The 19641-nt window shown below is 44.6% G+C and overlaps 1 protein-coding gene across 1 annotated transcript in view; it reads left to right on the forward strand.

The window, feature by feature from the left end:
- Nucleotides 1-1775: 1775 nt before the first annotated feature.
- The window catches only part of LOC120021519 (cAMP-specific 3',5'-cyclic phosphodiesterase 4D-like), a 75250-nt gene continuing 57384 nt past the window's right edge, over nucleotides 1776-19641 (forward strand). Inside the window, exons 1-3 of the mRNA XM_038965309.1 lie at nucleotides 1776-1933; nucleotides 13313-13349; nucleotides 14849-14925. Coding sequence (XP_038821237.1) covers nucleotides 1791-1933; nucleotides 13313-13349; nucleotides 14849-14925 — 257 coding nt within the window. The 5' untranslated portion in view covers nucleotides 1776-1790. The remainder of the gene's footprint in view (nucleotides 1934-13312; nucleotides 13350-14848; nucleotides 14926-19641) is intronic.

Consider the following 19641-nt stretch of genomic DNA (forward strand, 5'->3'; position numbering starts at 1 on the left):
CTAAATTGTAATTATTTCACCTCTATGGCCTATTTATTGCCTACCTCCCTACTCTTCTTCATTTGCACACACTGTACATACATTCTATTGTGTTATTGACTGTACATTTGTTTATGTGTAACTCTGTGTTGTTGTTTTTGCCGCACTGCTTTGCTTTATCTTGGCCAGTTCGCAGTTGTAAATGAGAACTAGTTCTCAACTGGCCTACCTGGTTAAATAAAGGTGAAATACATTTAAAAAGTTACTAGTTACCTGTACCATTTTGGATTACCCAAACCCCACAACGTAATATGACTACTTTCAGTTACTTTCCCCTTAAGAGGCATTAGAAGAAGACAAAAAATAATATTACCAATTGAATGACATCTATTGCAAGATAAATCAATGTTAGAGTTTAAATAGCTGACCTTAAATGGATGTTTCATTTTATGGGTTACGAAGGCATCTAACCCATTGCTTTCTACTTCAATACAGATAGTAAAACGAGTAGGCAATATATTTACATTAAAAACCAAAGTCTGTCAGATTTCCAGTGATTTCAATTAATTAAATACCCTGTGATTTTTGAGAAAAGGACTTGGAAATATGGATTTTTCAAATTGTTTTACCTGAACATAACCCAAATACAAAGGACTTATTAGCCTACTCTGTTTATGTTTTTGTCATGGAGGGCTCGTTGCTTCAAAACATTTAAAAATAATAAATGCTGCTATCATGGAATGGCATTCTTCTGAGTACTGCTGAAAATTGCTAATTGCATGACATATGAAAAATGTAATGCCATATGTTGCATTTGCTTTAAGCCAATTTTTTTTATACATTTTTTGGGTGAACCCATAGAATTACGAATTAGAAATCTTAATTTATTTAATAGAATCTCTATGGGTGACACTTTGATATCTCGATAATTTGTAGATGTTGAAGTCTATCCCACTCGCAGATTACAGTTACAGTTTCTTTTGTAATCCGTCACTCCCCATCCCTGGTTATTGTAGTTTGAGTAACCGTTACTTAACTGTCACTGGTGTAGAGAGGAGTAGGCAGAAGACAGTCGCAGGTTTAGAACTACTGAATTTATTTAAGCAACGTAGATCAAAGCGGGACAAAACCCAAACGCTGTGGTGCTCAAATATATCTTCATAAACAAAAAGGCACAGGGCGAACCCAAGGTGCAAAATATAAATTAATCAGGAAATAGGAGAGATTCCTCTCAGGAAAACAAGTAACATTTACAAAGACAATTGGAAGGGAGTATATATACAGTGATAGAGTGGGGATTGGAACCAGGTGTGTGTAATGATGACGAGATAAATCCGGGGTTGATGAGTGAAGGGAGTTTGCCAGCAGTTGGTTCGGGAGCAGCTAGAAAGCAGGCGATGCCAAATGCCTGAGCTGGACAGGAGGGGGAGCCAAAGCGAAGGCTGGTGTGACAGCAATTCACCTGTGTTTGTGTGTCAGGAAATTGTACACCTATTATACACTCCATTCTCCTATAGTCAGTATCCTGACCCATGTTGCTTATTATCACATTATAGTTCTACAGAGGCTATAATCAGGTTGTTCAATATGTAACTTTTACCTCTGGGTAAATTGAAAAAAATTCTCCTGAATATTTTCCATAAATAAAAAATGTAAAAGGGGCACACCAATGAGCAAAACCATGTATTCTCAGCTTAAAACGAAAGATTGTGAATGTGAACACCTCTCCTCTAACCTTCCATCTCGGTCTCTCTCTTCGTAGGTTCGACGTGGATAATGGCTCGTCGCCAGGGCGCATCCCGCTGGACCCCATGGTCAGCCCGGGGTCAGGGCTCTTCCTGCAGGCCAACATTGTCCACAGCCAGCGGAGAGAGTCCTTCCTCTACCGGTCCGACTCGGACTACGACCTTTCACCCAGGTCCATGTCCAGGAACTCCTCCATCAACAGTGACATGTGAGAGCAAATCCTACACATCTCTTGTATTTCATCTCTTCTGTGTCCCCCTCTGTAATAATACAAATTATGGATGTAGAATCTTCATTTGATCACCTTGTTGCAGGAAATTTAAAACATGTAGTGTATTTGAGGTTCTGAAATGTGTCATTTCCACTATGAAATGTCAGACTTGATTTTGCCTTACCAAAAATGTATCAACCCCTACAGAAATGTCCATTAATTATAATCCATATAATAATTCACAATCCCCGTTGCTGTAGGATTATTATTCTGTTGTAGCAAACTGGCTCAAATTAAGATCCTACATCTGTACAACTGAGTTTAGTTGGGTAATTTATTATGTCTGGCTAACCAGCTAAACGGTTGACCATTAACATGCCTAAGCTGTACCATTGTTCCAAAGATGTTAAAACAAGCATGTGTTCCCATCAGAAGAGGCATTTAGTTATGTTATGGGAAGTCAAATAGTGGTCTTTCACAGTGATTGAAATTATATGACTGAGGTGCCCCCCAAACATGACTCAAATGTTAAGTTCCATTTTGTCTCCCAGAGAGTTTGTTGAGGTCAGGTCGGGCCGAAAGTGATAGGATAGGGCCCCTAGGAAAATATCCAGTACTAAACTGCCCTGCAGTAATCAGTGGGCCCCTGTTATCACCTCCACCCTACCTGACACCCTAGACCCACTCCAATTTGCTTACCGACCCAATAGGTCCACAGACGACGCAATCGCAACCACACTGCACACTGCCCTAACCCATCTGGACAAGAGGAATACGTGTGTGAGAATGCTGTTCATCGACTACAGCTCAGCATTTAACACCATAGTACCCTCCAAACTCGTCATCAAGTTCGAGACCCTGGGTCTCGACCCCGCCCTGTGCAAATGGGTACTGGACTTCCTGACGGGCCACCCCCAGGTGGTGAGGGTAGGTAACAACATCTCCACCACGCTGATCCTCAACACTGGGGCCCCACAAGGGTGCGTTCTGAGCCCTCTCCTGTACTCCCTGTTCACCCACGACTGCGTGGCCATGCACGCTTCCAACTCAATCATCAAGTTTGCGGACGACACTACAGTGGTAGGCTTGATTACCAACAACGACGAGACGGCCTACAGGGAGGAGGTGAGGGCCCTCGGAGTATGGTGTCAGGAAAATAACCTCACACTCAACGTCAACAAAACAAAGGAGATGATTGTGGACTTCAGGAAACAGCAGAGGGAGCACCCCCCTATCCACATCGACGGGACAGTAGTGGAGAGGGTAGTAAGTTTTAAGTTCCTCGGCATACACATCACGGAAAAACTGAATTTGTCCACCCACACAGACAGCGTTGTGAAGAAGGCGCAGCAGCGCCTCTTCAACCTCAGGAGGCTCAAGAAATTCGGCTTGTCACGAAAAGCACTTCTACAGATGCAAACTTCTACAGATGCACAATCGAGAGCATCCTGTCGGGCTATATCACCGCCTGGTACGGCAACTGCTCCGCCCACAACCGTAAGGCTCTCCAGAGGGTAGTGAGGTCTGCACAACGCATCACTGGGGGCAAACTACCTGCCCTCCAGGACACCTACACCACCCGATGTCACAGGAAGGCCATAAAGATCATCAAGGACAACAACCACCCGAGCCACTGCCTGTTCACCCCGCTATCATCCAGAAGGCGAGGTCAGTACAGGTGCATCAAAGCAGGGACCGAGAGACTGAAAAACAGCTTCTATCTCAAGGCCATCAAACTGTTAAACAGCCACCACTAACATCGAGTGGCCGCTGCCAACATACTGACTCAACTCCAGTCACTTTAATAATGGGAATTGATGGAAATTTATGTAAAAATGTATCACTAGCCACTTTAAACAATGCCAGAGAGTTTGTTGGGGTCAGGTCGGGCCGAAAGTGAAGTTAGGATAGGGCCCCTAGGAAAAGACCCAGTACTAAACTGCCCTGCAGTAATCAGTGGGCCCCTGTTATTCAGCTGTAAATCACTCATCTGCCTGCCAATATGTACCCTGTCTCTGAATTTAATTAAAATGCCTCCCAACGAATCCCTCCCAAGGTTCAAATATTTGCATCAAGCTAGTATTAAATCGATAAAAATAATGCTACTTGAAATGGGACTTTTTTGTCCTGGAATCTGGGCTAGTGACTGTCATCTCAAGTAGTAATCATCTCAAGTATCTCAAGTATCTCAAGTAGTAAATCAAGTAGTATATCTTATGCTAGTCTATTTTCCCCTGCTACAAATGTTTGACTCTTTTTCCCAGGGAAATATCATGAGTCTGCTCACACTAGTCATCAAGGTATTTAAACAGACATTACAGACCAGGGCCCCAGGCCCTCTATCTTTTACACAGCATGACGCCACACTTCATCAGTTATTGCAATAAACAGCCCTGCGCATGCCTTCTGGAGTCATCGTATACTTTTGACTCAGTCACTCATCTGGGCCTACTTCAATAAGAGGACTTCTGATGGAGCCCCTAGAGCAGGAGTTATAAACTTTATTCAAAACCTTTTTTTTCTGCTTTAGACTTCGAGACCAGATTGGTCAAATGTTGCCTATGAATCAATCAATGAATTGATTAGCTCAGTTGGTAGGTAATTAGTAGAGACAGGTGTAGTGCCTGGTTGGAACTCAACCCTCCAGTACCTAAGGCACTCAGGACCAGGGTTGCCTACCCCTGTCATTCTATCGCTCCGGATACAATGGAATCCTCCATTCCATCTCTTCCTCCTGCTCGTCATCCTCTCTCTCTCTCTATCCATCTGCCCTATCTTTAATGCACTATAGTTATATACCAGACCACTGTCCTCAATGTTTTCCTACCTCTGTTTTGAGATCCTCACAACAGGAGGATCAAACAGGGACTGAAGTCATCCTTGCTTGTGTCTAGATATACTGTATGTATCCTACATGTTTGTCTTAACCTTCCACAAATCAAATCAAACTTTATTTGCCACATGCGCCGCATACTGCAAGTGTAGACTTTACCGCGAAATGCTTACTTACAAGGCCTTAACCAACAGTGCAGTTCAAGAAGAAGAAAATATTTACCAAGTAGGCTGAAATTAAAAGTAAAAATAAAAAGTAACAGCACAGTCCTGTTACGTTGGCTATTTATGTAACTGCATTCTCTTTGAACAAGGTAACAGAGTACAAGCTAGGCTCCGTCTACCTGACTCCTGTGTTGCACTGAGGTCTAACTGGTGTTTAACTGACCTTATTTAAGACCATCTGAATGGAAAGTAATTCATCTGCCAGTGGACAAAACTGGAGATAAGTGGGTGAAATGATGCCAGTGTGTGGTTGTAATGATACATGACAGAGACCCTGAATGACAACTACACTACAAAAGCGACTTGCTCAGTGTCCTTCATTTTGTGTCTGGTGATAAGGGTAATTGGGGGCACTCCGAAAACCGTAGCGACTACGGCTCAGTGTCCTCCATTTTGTGCCTTATCGATAGGAATAAACACCTGTAGAGGCCAGGCCTGACCTCGCGACGATCTGAGCCCATCATTAGTGGAAAGTAAGTGACAGCCCTGCTGATGAAGTCCAGTCGGTTACACTTAGGTTCACACCTCCTTCATAATGGGGGAAATGAATGAGGAAAGAATGGGGTTTGGTTAGCATGACCTTTCTGAATTATGAAGCCTTTATGTGTTTTATGTTTGTTTTGATTACATACATTATCAAAAAATGCACAAAAAGTGAAGCGAGCTGATGAAGATGATCTCATAGAACAAAACATACAGTGCCTTCAGAAAGTACTCAGACCCCTTGACTTTTTCCACACTTTGTTACATTACAGCCTTATTATAAAATGGATTAAATCGTTTTCCCGCCTCATCAATATACACACAATAACCCATAATGACAGACATTTTCTTTTTGCAAATGTATTTAAAAAATAAATGAAATATCACATTTACATGAATATTCAGACCCTTTACTCAGTACTTTGATGAAGCTCCTTTGGCAGCGATTACAGCATTGAGTCTTTGTGGGTATGACGCTACAAGCTTGGCACACCTGTATTTGGAGAGTTTCTCCCATTTCTTCTCTGTAGATCCTCTCAAGCTCTGTCAGGTTAGATGGGAAGCGTTGCTGCACAGCTATTTTCAGGTTTCTCCAGAGATGTTTGATCGGGTCCAAGTCTGGACTCTGGCTGGGCCACACTCAAGGACATTCAGAGACTTGTCCCGAAGCCACTCCTGCGTTATCTTGGCTGTGTGCTTAGGGTCGTTGTCCTGTTGGAAGGTGAACCTTCGCCCCAGTCTGAGGTCCTGAGAGCTCTGAAGCAGGTTTTCATCAAGGATCTCTCTGTACTTTGCTCCTTTCATCTTTGCCTCAATCCTGATTAGTCTCACAGTCCCTCCCGTTGAAAAACACCCCCACAGCATGATCCTTGGTTACATGGTTACATCAGACCACATAATCTTGTTTATCATGGTCTAAGAGTCCTTTACGTGCCTTTTAGCAAACACCAAGCAGGCTGTCATGTGCCTTTTACTGAGGAGTGGCTTCTTTCTGGCCACTACCATAATGGCCTGATTGGTGGAATGGTGCAGAGATGGTTGTCCATCTGCAAGGTTCTCCCATCTCCACAGAGGAACTCTAGAGCTCTATCAGAGTGACCATCGGGTTCTTGGTCTCCCTGACCAAGGCCCTTCTCCCCAGATTTCTCAGTTTGGCCTCGCGGCCAGCTCTAGAAAGATTCTTGGTGGTTTCAAACTTCTTCCATTTAAGAATGATGGAGGCCACTGTGTTCTTGGGGACCTTCAATGCTGCAGACATTTTTTGCTACCCTTCCCCAGATATGTGCCTTGACCCAATCCTGTCTCGGAGCTCTACGGATTATTCCTTCGACATCGTGGCTTGGTTTTTTCTCTGACATGCACTGTCAACTGTGGGACCTTATATAAACAGGTGTGTGCCTTTCCAAATCATGTCCAATCAATTGAATTTACCACAGGTGGACTCCAATCAAGTTGTAGAAATATCACAAGGATGATCAATGGAAACAAGATGCACTTGATCTCAATTTTGAGTCTCATAGCAAAGGGTCTGAATACTTATGTAAATAAGGTATTTCTTTTTTCCCCCTTCTTTTTTAAAGCTGTTTTTGCTTTGTTATTTTGGGGTATTGTGTGTAGTTTACTGAGAGTCTAAACCCCACAAATCCTCCAGTGGTGCACCTTTCCAAGGCATGAATGTCACGCCCTGGCCATAGAGAGGCTTTTATTCTCTATTTTGGTTAGGCCAGGGTGTGACTAGGGTGAGCATTCTAGTTTCTTTATTTCTATGTTTTGTATTTCTATGTTTTGGCCGGGTATGGTTCTCAATCAGGGACAGCTGTCTATCGTTGTCTCTGATTGGGAATCATACTTAGGCAGACATTTTTCCTTTGGTGTTTGTGGGTAGTTGACTTTGTTAGTGGCACTATAGCCCTAGTAAGCTTCACGGTCGTTTCTTTGTTTCTTGTTTTGTTGGCAACATTCTAAATAAAAGGAAAATGTACGCTTACCACGCTGCACCTTGGTCCGGTCATTTCCACCTAGACGACGGCCGTGACAATGAAGGGATGGATCAAAGTCTGGTTTATGGGTTTAGACTCGAGATCAGTACTGTAATCTGGGCCTCATATTTGCTCAGAAGACTGCATGGCGTGTATAGAAGTAGTTTTAGAAACTCCATCCTGATTATTTTATTACGTCCTTTCCATATATTAATTTGAACAGAATTGGAGTCATTCCAATATTAGGCGTTTGGATGCTGTGGTCCAGTGCGCGTTAGTGTGCGTTCCTCTACTAAGTAGTAGTGAAGCTAGTGATAATGCCCTGGACCAGAGCTAGGCGTTTTGATGTTTTTGTACACTGGTCATTTATTCAATCAGAATTCTCACATGAAAATGCAAGATACCTACAGATGTTAAACACAATTTTGTTTCGACAAACATCCACCGAATTGGAATGTGTAGCCATCAGTCTGTCAGCAGATGGGGCTACATATTGTCAGCAGATGGGACTTCATATTGTCAGCAGATGGGGCTACATATTATCAGCAGATGGGGCTACATATTGTCAGCAGATGGGGCTACATATTGTCAGCAGATGGGGCTACATATTGTCAGCAGATGGGGCTACATATTGTCAGCAGATGGGACTTCATATTGTCAGCAGATGGGGCTACATATTGTCAGCAGATGGGGCTACATATTGTCAGCAGATGGGGCTACATATTGTCAGCAGATGGGACTTCATATTGTCAGCAGATGGGGCTACATATTGTCAGCAGATGGGGCTACATATTGTCAGCATATGGGGCTACATATTGTCAGCAGATGGGGCTACATATCGTCAGCAGATGGGGCTACATATTGTCAGCAGATGGGGCTACATATTGTCAACAGATGGGGCTACATATTGTCAACAGATGGGGCTACATATTGTCAGCAGATGAGGCTACATATTGTCAGCAGATGGGGATACATATTGCCAGCAGATGGGGCTCCATATTGTCAGCAGATGGGGTTTGTTACGCTCGTTGATGGAAGGATCGGATCAAGGTGCAGCGTGGTAGGCGTACATCTTTCTTTTTATTGATGACACCGGAAAAAAAACAAATACAAAACGAAATGCACAGTTTTGTAGGGCTGGAAAGCAACAGTACAAAAACAAGATCCCACAAACTAAGGTGGAAAAAAGGCTGCCTGAGTATGATCCCCAATCAGAGACAATGATAGACAGCTGCCTCTGTTTGGGAACCATACCCGGCCAACAAAGAAAAAGAAAACATAGATTTCCCACCCTAGTCACACCCTGACCTAACCAAATAGAGAATTAAAAGGATCTCTAAGGTCAAGGCGTGACAGGGCTACATATTGTCAGCAGATGGGGCTACATATTGTCAGCAGATGGGGCTACATATTGTCAGCAGATGGGGCTACATATTACGCTAAATCTAAAGCCATTACAGTACATTATCAGAACCAAAACTACATTAAAACATATACAATATTGTGCTATGCACAAATTCATTTGAGAAGGCGACTGTGGCTTTTCGACAAAATGAACAACAGTGTACAATGTTTGTTTTATCTGGCTCAGAGGAGGCTCGTTTGCTCAGTCGTGGTAAGTCAAAACCCTGTGTGCAACATGTAAAGGCCCATGGGAGCTCTGTAATCCTGCCCGATATGCGAAAAGGTAATTAGGAGCACTATCAGGTAATGACATGTAACTGATATGTCTCCAGCGGCCTGAAGGAGTTGAGGACGGACGACCTTAAGCCATGTTGCACTTTCAACCTAGGCTGGGTGCCAGTGTATTATTGCTTCATAGCCATTGTTGGAAATCATAAAACCTTGTCGATTGCTCAAACAGTCTGGCTACTACATCCAGGCTACGTTCAACTTATTTTGCAATACGTATGGATAATTCCTGTTTAGAAGGGGAATGAACATACTTCTATGACTATGCTCAATGAACACTTTGATAGTGATATTTCATATCCTTTGGGATCTTCTGAGGCAGGGTTCGTCAAACCTGGTCCTTGGGCTCTCCAGGGCATGCTTTTTTTTATTTTAACCTAACACTGTTGAATCAGGTGTATTAGTGCTGAGCTAGAACAAAAGCCTGCATACCCTGTCTGGATCTCTGTGACCAGGACTGAACGACACTGAATCTATCTGAACTGCTCCTAACCCTCTGTCTTCCCTTACCCAACCCTGCATCTACATGCACTAATGCCCACATAAAAGCACTCCTTCCTGGGGTGGCTATCGAGAAGCTGCCACCCGATTCCTCCAGTGTGTGTGGTTCCTCTGAGTACACACATCCATGCTTGGGACGGTTTCTGTGTGTTAGTAAGGGAATGCATGCATGCTGTGTTATGGGAATCCACCCATTCATGGCAGCCTAACATGCTAAACTGAACAAGCGCTTGGCCAACCATTCATTTGTCACTTAGAGATTGATACAAGTTACACTTGTTCATTTGTTGTAGTTTTTCTGTTTGTAGTTTCAGTTTGTAAGTAGAGGGGATTCTATGATGTGCGCTGAAAAACAACTGACAAAACAAAATGAATTGTCTGTCCCTGAAAAGAACAAAGGGAGAAGTTGAGAAACTTGTGGCAAGGTAAGATATTGTGGTCATCATTCTCTGTAATATCTGCATGAAAAAGACTTCAAGAAAATAAACATTATACTGTACGAACGATTGGACCAAAGCCAAAGAACTCGCCAAGAAACACGCCAGGGTTGTTTCTCTCTCAAAACATATCCTTCCCTCCCACTTATAGATCATGAGTTAGACTTTGATTTAGAAGAGTTGACACATCACACTCTTATTATGGGTTAAGCCAGGTCTTATTCTTTGGAACATAATCAAGTTGCCAAGTTAAACGTACCTGAAAGATTAGTGGAACCTGTGTGGGTAGCTGGACAGGTAGGATGACTGACAGTGAAGGTGAACAGGTGGTCACGGGTCAGGTGACAGAGGAATGGATGAGACTGAGGCAGGAATTCCATTAACCATAAAGTGGTATATTTACTGGGTAGTTTGTGCTGCATAACACAGGAAACGGAATAACATGTATCCAATCAAATGCATAACAAACGAAACAGAATAACATGTATCCAATCAAATTCATAGTCACAAAGATCAAAGCATAACAATCATTCATTATTAACATAATTAGGTAATTCAGCAATTCAGTTCAATAAGATGTCAATGGGAATCATCCTTGAGTCATTTAGGCTCGTAACTATTCATCATAATCATGAGAAGAATAATACAGATAATATAATCAGTGATTGGTTATTTAATCTATAACCCCCATCAGTTTGATATCAGAATTGATCAGTTCTGCAAACAATGACGTTTCATATTTCACCCTTTCAAGTTTGTCTTCATATGTACATGTCATTTTATTACATATTAACCATATATCGATGGCATGATTGTCCTGTGATGATCTGTAGGGCCGTGATCATTGACCATTTACATCAGTAGGAGTAGGAGGAGGGAGCCTACACGAGCCTACCAGACGAGCTAAACTACTTATATGCTCGCTTCGAGGCAAATAACACTGAAACATACATGAGAGCACCAGCTGTTCCGGAAGACTGTGATCACGCTCTCCGCAGCCAATGTGAGTAAGACCTTTAAAAAGGTCAACATTCACAAGGCTGCAGGGCCAGACGGATTACCAGGACGTATACTGCAAGCATGCACTGACCAACTGGCAAGTCTCCTACTGACCATTTACAAAACAAATGTTTTGACGCGTGCGCTCCAAGCCGCGCTACGCGGTAATAACTATAAACAAGAACTGATGGCCGCTCTCCCGATCACAATGATAGTTCAGATGAAAAGGTAACAGATTCGGTGGACTTAGGTGGATTCATGGACGCACAGAACTTCTGGATTAGACGGAGTTAAGGAAGAGAAAGATGCGAGATCGGGCGATGGCGATTTCCTCCTTTTAATGAGTTGAGATCTGGTGGACATTTCCACCTGACCTAATTAAAGCACCCCTGGCCCAGCTGAGCAAGTGCCCATGAATTAAAGGATTCCTCCACCAACTCCATGGGCCTTTTCTGCAGTACCTCTGTTTATTGGGTCAGATTGAATTGGACAAAGAATGGTTGTCACACCCTGATCTGTTTCACCCGTCTTGTGCTTGTCTCCACCCCCCACCAGGTGTCTCCCATTTTCCCCCATTATCCTCTGTGTACTTAAACCTGTGTTTTCTGTTGGTTGGTTGCCAGTTCGTCTTGTCTTGTTAGGTCTTACCAGCATGTTTTCCCATTTTCCAGTTGCTTCAGTTTCTGTTTTCTAGTCCTCCCGGTTCTGACCCTATGTCTGCCAATCGATCCCTGTTTGACTGCCTCGGATTACTGACCTCTGCCTGCCCTTGACCTGCCGTTTGCCTGCCCCCTGTTTTGTAATGAACATCTGTCTGCCTCCTGTGTCCGCATCTGGGGCTTTTCCTGAGTCTTGTCAGTACGAAATGGCCATGACTGACCCAGAAGACTTGGACCAGCTCCGCAACGCCATCTGCTCCCAAGGAACCACCATTGGAAGACACAAGGAGTTACTTCAAAATCTTATGGAAGGATTCCAGACCTTGGTGGAACGTCATGACCACGCTTTCAATACATTGCTGGGGCAATTCCACAAATTATCTATTAGGCAGCCAGCCACAAACCTCCCAGCCTCTCAGTAACCCCACTGTTACCAGCGCGTCTCCCCAGCCCACCCCGGCTCTCCGAGAACCCAGCTTACCTCCTCCGGAGAGATTCAGGAGCCTGTCAGGCATTTCTCTCCCAGTGCTCCTTCATCTTCGAGCTGCAGCCCTCGTCTTTTCCCTCAGACCACTCGAAGATAGCATACCTGATAACGCTGATGTCCGGGAGGGCTCTTGCCTGGGCTACAGTGGTGTGGGAGCAACAATACACCGTGTGCTTCAGTCTGGAGGAGTTCATGGCGGAGGTAAAAAAAGGTGTTTGATTCTCCGTTCACCGGAAGAGAGGCTGCTCGGAAGCTCCTCCTACTTCGCCAAGACGGTCGATTTCCGCACGTTGGCTGCCGAGACTGCCTGGAACCCAAAATCCCTGTTCGACATGTTACTTCATGGATTATCGGAGGAGGTTAAAGATGAGCTCGCCGCCCGGGAGCTGCCCATGGATCTCGACTCTCTTATCGCCTTGACCATACGGATCGTTGGGCGGCTACAGGAACGTAGGAGGGAGAGGAGATCTGATCCCAGTCACACTGATAGGAATTATGACATGGGAAATCGAGAACTACTCGCAGTGAAGATGGCGTTGGAGGAGTGGAGGCACTGGTTAGAGGAGTGGAGGCACAGGTTAGAGGGGGCGGAATATCCATTCCCAGTGTGGACTGATCATATAAACCTGGAATATCTCTGCATCGCCAAGCGCCTCAACTCTAGGCAAGCTCGATGTGCCCTGCTATTCACTCCCCACACATCTGATACTTCCGCATTCACTGGTGGAAATGGATGACTTTTAATTTACTCATGATTTGATGCTGTTTGACAGTGTCTTTTCCCCCTGCCTTGCTTGACCTTGACACACAGACAAACCCTATATTCCAATACAGAACATCTACATTGAACATTTCCAGAAAATATCATCATAAATATATCAAAACATAATTGTATATTGATTTCTTGAATTCTATCTCTGTATATGGTTAATCTGTGTTGACAAATGCATGTGATACCTTAACACGAATGAGATTTTTCCTCATTGCTACTTTTCCAATTAGAAAGGAGAGCCGTGATTGTGTATGTTTTCACATAGTAAATTAACCATCTTCCTCCTTCTCCTCTCCTTCCTCTCTTACAGCCATGGGGACAACTTGATAGTCACGCCATTTGCACAGGTCAGTGTCTTATCGTTACAGTATGCTTTACATTCATGATGTTCATTAGTTATTAGACCTTTCCCACTTGGCACACACTGGTTGAATCAACATTGTTTCCACATCATTTCAATGAAATTGCATTGAACCAACTTGGAATAGACGTTGCATTGAAATCTGTGCCCAGTGGGTTGTTACATTTCTGGGGACTGATATACTTCACTTGCATCATCAGTACCTCTTTCAATATATATATATATATACAGTGGGGAGAACAAGTATTTGATACACTGGCGATTTTGCAGGTTTTCCTACTTACAAAGCATGTAGAGGTCTGTAAGTTTTATCATAGGTACACTCCAGTCCTCTTCTGGCTGTGGAGATTATAACAGAACATGGCCAAGATGTTGAAACGTTCATAGATGACCAGCAGGGTCAGATGGTTGTAGAGGGTGCAACAGGTCAGCACCTCAGGAGTAAATGTCCGTTGGCTTGTCATAGCCGATCATTCAGTTCGAGACAGCAGGTGCGGTAGAGAGAGAGTCCAAAACAGCAGGTCCAGAACAAGATATAACGTCCGGTGAACAGGTCAGGGTTCCATAGCCGCAGGCAGAACAGTTGAAACTGGAGCAGCAGCACAACCAGTGGTTTCTTTGCAGCAATTTGACCATGAAGGTCACGTTCATGCAGTCTCCTCTGAACAGTTGATGTTGAGATGTGTCTATTACTGGAGCTGTGAAGCATTTGGGCTGTAATTTCTGAGGCTGGTAACTCTAATTAACTTATCCTCTACAGCAGAGGTAACTCTGGGTCTTCCTTTCCTGTGGCGGTCCTCATGAGAGCGCTTGATGGTTTTTGCGACTGCACTTTCAAGGTTCTTGACATTTTCCGTATTGACTGACCTTCATGTCTTAAAGTAATGATGGACTGTCATTTCTCTTTGCTTATTTTAGTTGTTTTTGCTATAATATGAACTTTTACCCAATTGGGTAATCTTCTTTATTCCACCCCTACCTTGTCACAACACAACTGATTGTCTCAAATGCATTAAGAAGGAATGAAATTGCACAAATAAACATTTAACAAGGCACACCTGTTAATTGAAATGCATTCCAGGTGACTACCTCATGAAGCTGGTTGAGAGAATGCCAAGAGTGTGCAAAGCTGTCATCAAGGCGGCTACTTTGAAGAATCTCAAATATAAAATATAGTTTGATTTGCATAACACTTTTTTGGTTACTACATGATTCCATATGTGTTATTTCATAGTTATGATGTCTTCACTAATATTCTACAATGTAGAAAATAGTAAAAAGGAAGAAAAACCCTTGAATGAGTATGTGTGCCCAAACTTTTGACTGGTACTGTATATTACAATGAGGTAAACGACAAAATGTTTGGGGTAAAGACTAAGACATTGTGTATGAACTAAGAAATTAGTTTGTTTACATGTATTGCTGTTGACAATACTGTATCTCACATAGTGTCTGATGTTTCAAACTGCATCCCACCCTGTGTAGGTACTGGCTAGTTTGAGAACATTACGGAATAACTTTGCTGCACTAACCAACTTGCAGCAAGACAGAGCTTCAAACAAGTGAGTAGAACTGTGAGATAAACCGAAAATTACCAACACCGAGATTGCCTTCCTCTTATGGAAGTGAATGTCGGTACATTTTGCTGATTTTTCTACATGTTGTTCCTATAGATTGTTCTAAAACCATTATTTGGTCAACAGTAATATCCTGTGCATTGTGGCCCCACTCCGACCCGAGTTAAGTACGCTTAAATGGAATGTTATTCCCTTTTTATGCATTTTTCTCTCCATGTGTATTCTGACCTTGAACTTAAGCACAACAATAGCATGCTATTCACCTGCTATTCGTTCTGGGTGGAGATCTAAGAAATGAAGGTGTGGTGGTGTCTACAGATATGCCATATTCTGACCTTGACTTAATTCCCTCATACTGTAATTCCACTATCTTTACGTGAGAGGAAACCATGAATAAGGTGGAGCGAACCTGCCGGGTTCCAAGTGGAAAAAGCATATACTTTATTTTTTTCGATAGAAATAACATCATTCTCCGTGCACTGTAATTTACAACTTGATAAGAGCTATTTAGAAGAGCTAGGTAAATTAGCAATCCGTTTGGATAAAGGAATTGTATATTGAAATGACACTTGTTTTAGATCTATTTTACCTTATAATCGATGGAGACGTGAAAGCCAAAATCGTAATTAATATGGAGTTGGTTTCCCCTTTGCTGCTATAACAACCTCCACTCTTCTGCGAAGACTTTCCACTAGATGTTGGAACATTGCTGCAGAGACTTAGTGAGGTCGGGCACTGATGTTGGGCAATCGGGACTGGTTTGCAGTCAGTGTTCCAATTAATCCCAAACTTGTTCAATGGGGTTGAGGTCAGGGCTCTGTGCAGGCCAGTCAAGTTCTTCCACACCGATCTCTTTCAAACCATTTATGTATGGACCTCGCTTTGTGCAAATAATGGTTTTAGCATTGTTATGCTAGAACAGGAAAGGGCCTTCCCCAAACTGTTGCCACAGTTGGAAGCACAGAATCATCTAGAATGTAATTGTATGCTGTAGCGTTAAGATTTCCCTTCACTGGAACTAAGGAGCCTAGCCCGAACCATTAAAAACAGCCCCAGACCATTATTCCTCCTCCACCAAACTTTACAGTTGGTACTATGCATTAAGGCAGGTTGCGTTCTCCTGGCATCCACCAATCCCAGATTCGGCCGTCGGACTGCCAGATGGTGAAGCGTGATTCATCACTCCAGAGAACGCGTTTCCACTGCTCCAGAGCCCAATGGCTGCGAGATTTACACCATTCCAGACGATGCTTGGCATTGCGCATGGTGATCTTAGGCTTGTGTGCGGCTGCTCTGACATGGAAACCCATTTCATGATGCTCCTGATGAACAGTTATTGTGCTGACGTTGCTTCAAGAGGCAGTTTGGAACTCGGTAGTGAGTGCTGCAACCGAGGACAGATGATTTTTACGCGCCACATGCTTCAACAAGCAGCGATCCCGTTCTGTGAGATTGTGGGGCCTACCACTTTGCGACTGAGTCGTTGTCACTCCTAGATTTTTCCACTTCACAATAACAGCACTTACAGTTGACCGGGGTAGCTCTAGCAGGGCAGAAATTTGACGAACTAACTTGTTGGAAAGGTGGCATCCTATGACGGTGCCACGTTGAATGTCACTGAGCTCTTCAGTAAGGCCCTTCAACTGCCAATGTCTGTCTACGGAGATTGCATGGCTGTGTGCTCGATTTTATACAACAGTCAGCAACGGGTTTGGCTGAAATACCCGAATCCACAAATTTGAAGGGGTGTCCACATACTCTTGTATATAGTGTATCAACTTCCCCACAGTAAAGTTTATGAAATGCTGCATCATTTTACAGAATTTAAATTCTACAAGCTTTTAACTTGCAGGGTTGGGCACTCTTGAATGTCTTAATTATAGGCTGCCCCGATTTTCTCTGTTTCCGATTTCTAGCATATTTAGTATTGGCCACTGCCAATATCGCATGTCATTAGTCCTAATAACAACACATAATCAATTGCCAATTTACTGTTAGTTCAGTTGGTAAAGCCTACGTCACAGCCATTTGGTTGTTGCTGAGGATCATTAGTAACATTTGATAATATAAAAAAATAAGACATGTAGGCTGATTAAATCGTTAGGATTCAAACACACTTTCCTAACCCTGAAATTTGCCTGAATAATCAACAAGATCAGAGTATTTTTAAATCTACCACTTGGTGTTGAAACAGAGACGAATACGCATATATTTAGATGGCTTTCTTTTATTGATCCCTATTTTCAGAACCCGTTCTGTTGACAAAATTCTAATTGAAGGTACACCGTATTTAAAAGGATGGCTTAAGATAAATGTACTGAAAACCATATTGAATGAAAGAGTCCACAAGAACATCTGTTGGCCATCAATTGGGAGGGTTTTCAGAGGTTGAATTACATTTATTCAGCATGCGCAAGGGAACCATGCCTGCAAAGTCTGTCATGCATCTTCATAAGGTAAATCTGAATACCAACTACTGAGAAGTGCGTAGGAAAGGCACGGTAGGAAAGGCATAAATTCCTGAGTTGGAATCGGGCCCGTGGTGACTAACATACCTTTGTGCATATTGGCCTATAGGCTGTCTGCAAATTCTCCGAAGAGCCAAAAAGAAATCCCATAATTCTGAATCATATTTTGACAGGTTGCACATCAAAATATCAATCATGCATTCCCTGGATATGTTAGATTAAATAGCTTACTGCTTGAATCATAGGCTACCCACTGGGGACTGTCACGATCGTCAAAAGGACTGAGAGAGGACCAAGGCGCAGCGCGTGGAAAGTACATATTTTTATTTCAAGAAGGAAAAAACAAAACAAACAAAACAGACGACCGTGAAGCTATAAAACATAAGTGCTGACACAAAACACTTCGACATAGACAATTCCCCACAAACAGCTAAAGCCTATGGTTGCCTTAAATATGGCTCCCAATCAGAGACAACAATAACCAGCTGTCTCTAATTGAGACCCAATTCAGGCAACCATAGACTTTCCTAGATACCTACACTCAACCATAGACACAGCTAGACTTCTATACTAAACAAACCCAACTACTCTAATAAACCCCCTAAACCTTACAACCACCCTAGACACTACAAAAAACACATACATTCCCCATGTCACACCCTGACCTAACTAAAATAATTAAGAAAACAAAGAATACTAAGGCCAGGGCGTGACATAACCCCCCCCTTAAGGTGCGAACTCCGGGCGCACCAGCACATAATCTAGGGGAGGGTCTGGGTGGGCGTCCGTCCACGGCGGCGGCTCCGGCACTGGTCGTGGTCCCCACCCCACCATAGTCACTACCCGCTTACGTAGCCTCCTCCAAATGGCCACCCTCCACATTAACCCCACTGGATTAAGGGGCAGCACCGGACTAAGGGGCAGCACCGGACTAAGGGGCAGCACCGGACTAAGGGGCAGCACCGGACTAAGGGGCAGCACCGGACTAAGGGGCAGCACCGGACTAAGGGGCAGCACCGGACTAAGGGGCAGCACCGGACTAAGGGGCAGCACCGGACTAAGGGGCAGCACCAGGATAAGGGGCAGCACCAGGATAAGGGGCAGCACCAGGATAAGGGGCAGCACCAGGATAAGGGGCAGCACCAGGATAAGGGGCAGCTCCGGACTGAGGGACGGCAGCTCCGGACTGAGGGACGGATCCTGGCTGGATGACTGCTCTGGACGCTCATGGCTCGCTGACGGCTCTGGCAGATCCTGTCTGGTTGGCGGCTCTGGCAGATCCTGTCTGGTTGGCGGCTCTGGCAGATCCTGTCTGGTTGGCGGCTCTGGCAGATCCTGACTGACGAATGGCTCTAGCGGCTCCTGACTGACTAACGGCTCTGACGGCTCGGGACAGACGGGCGGCTCTAATGGCTCGGGACAGACGGATGGCTCAGACGGCGCTGGGGAGACGGATGGCTCAGACGGCGCTGGGGAGACGGATGGCTCAGACGGCGCTGGGGAGACGGATGGCTCAGACGGCGCTGAGGAGACGGATGGCTCAGATGGCGCTGCGGAGACGGATGGCTCTGGCTGATCCTGTCTGGCGGAAGGCTTTGGCTGCTCCTGTCTGGCGGAAGGCTCTAGCGGCTCCTGTCTGGCGGAAGGCTCTGTAGGCTCATGGCAGACGGGCGACTTTGCAGGCTCATGGCAGACGGGCGGCTTTGAAGGCTCAATACAGACGGGCAGTTCATACGGCGCTTGGCAGACGGACAGTTCAGGCGCCGTTGGGCAGACGGCAGACTCTGGCCGGCTGAGACGCACTGTAGGCCTGGTGCGTGGTGCCGGAACTGGAGGCACTGGGCTGGAGACACGCACCATAGGGAGAGTGCGTGGAGGAGGAACAGGGCTCTGGAGACGCACTGGTGGCTTAGTGCGTGGTGCCGGAACTGGTGGTACTGGGCTGGGGAGGTAGCGCCGGAAATACCGGACCGTGCAAGCGTACTGGCTCCCTTGAGCATTGAGCCTGCCCAACCTTACCTGGTTGAATGCTCCCCGTCGCCCGACCAGTGCGGGGAGGTGGAATAACCCGCACCGGGCTATGTAGGCGAACCGGGGACACCATGCGTAAGGCTGGTGCCATGTAAGCCGGCCCGAGGAGACGTACTGGTGGCCAGATATGTAGGGCCGGCTTCATGACATCCGGCTCAACGCTCAATCTAGCCCTACCAGTGCGGGGAGGTGGAATAACCCG

This window comes from Salvelinus namaycush, chromosome 26 (assembly GCF_016432855.1).
Source record: "Salvelinus namaycush isolate Seneca chromosome 26, SaNama_1.0, whole genome shotgun sequence".
In the NCBI taxonomy this organism is placed as follows: domain Eukaryota; kingdom Metazoa; phylum Chordata; class Actinopteri; order Salmoniformes; family Salmonidae; genus Salvelinus; species Salvelinus namaycush.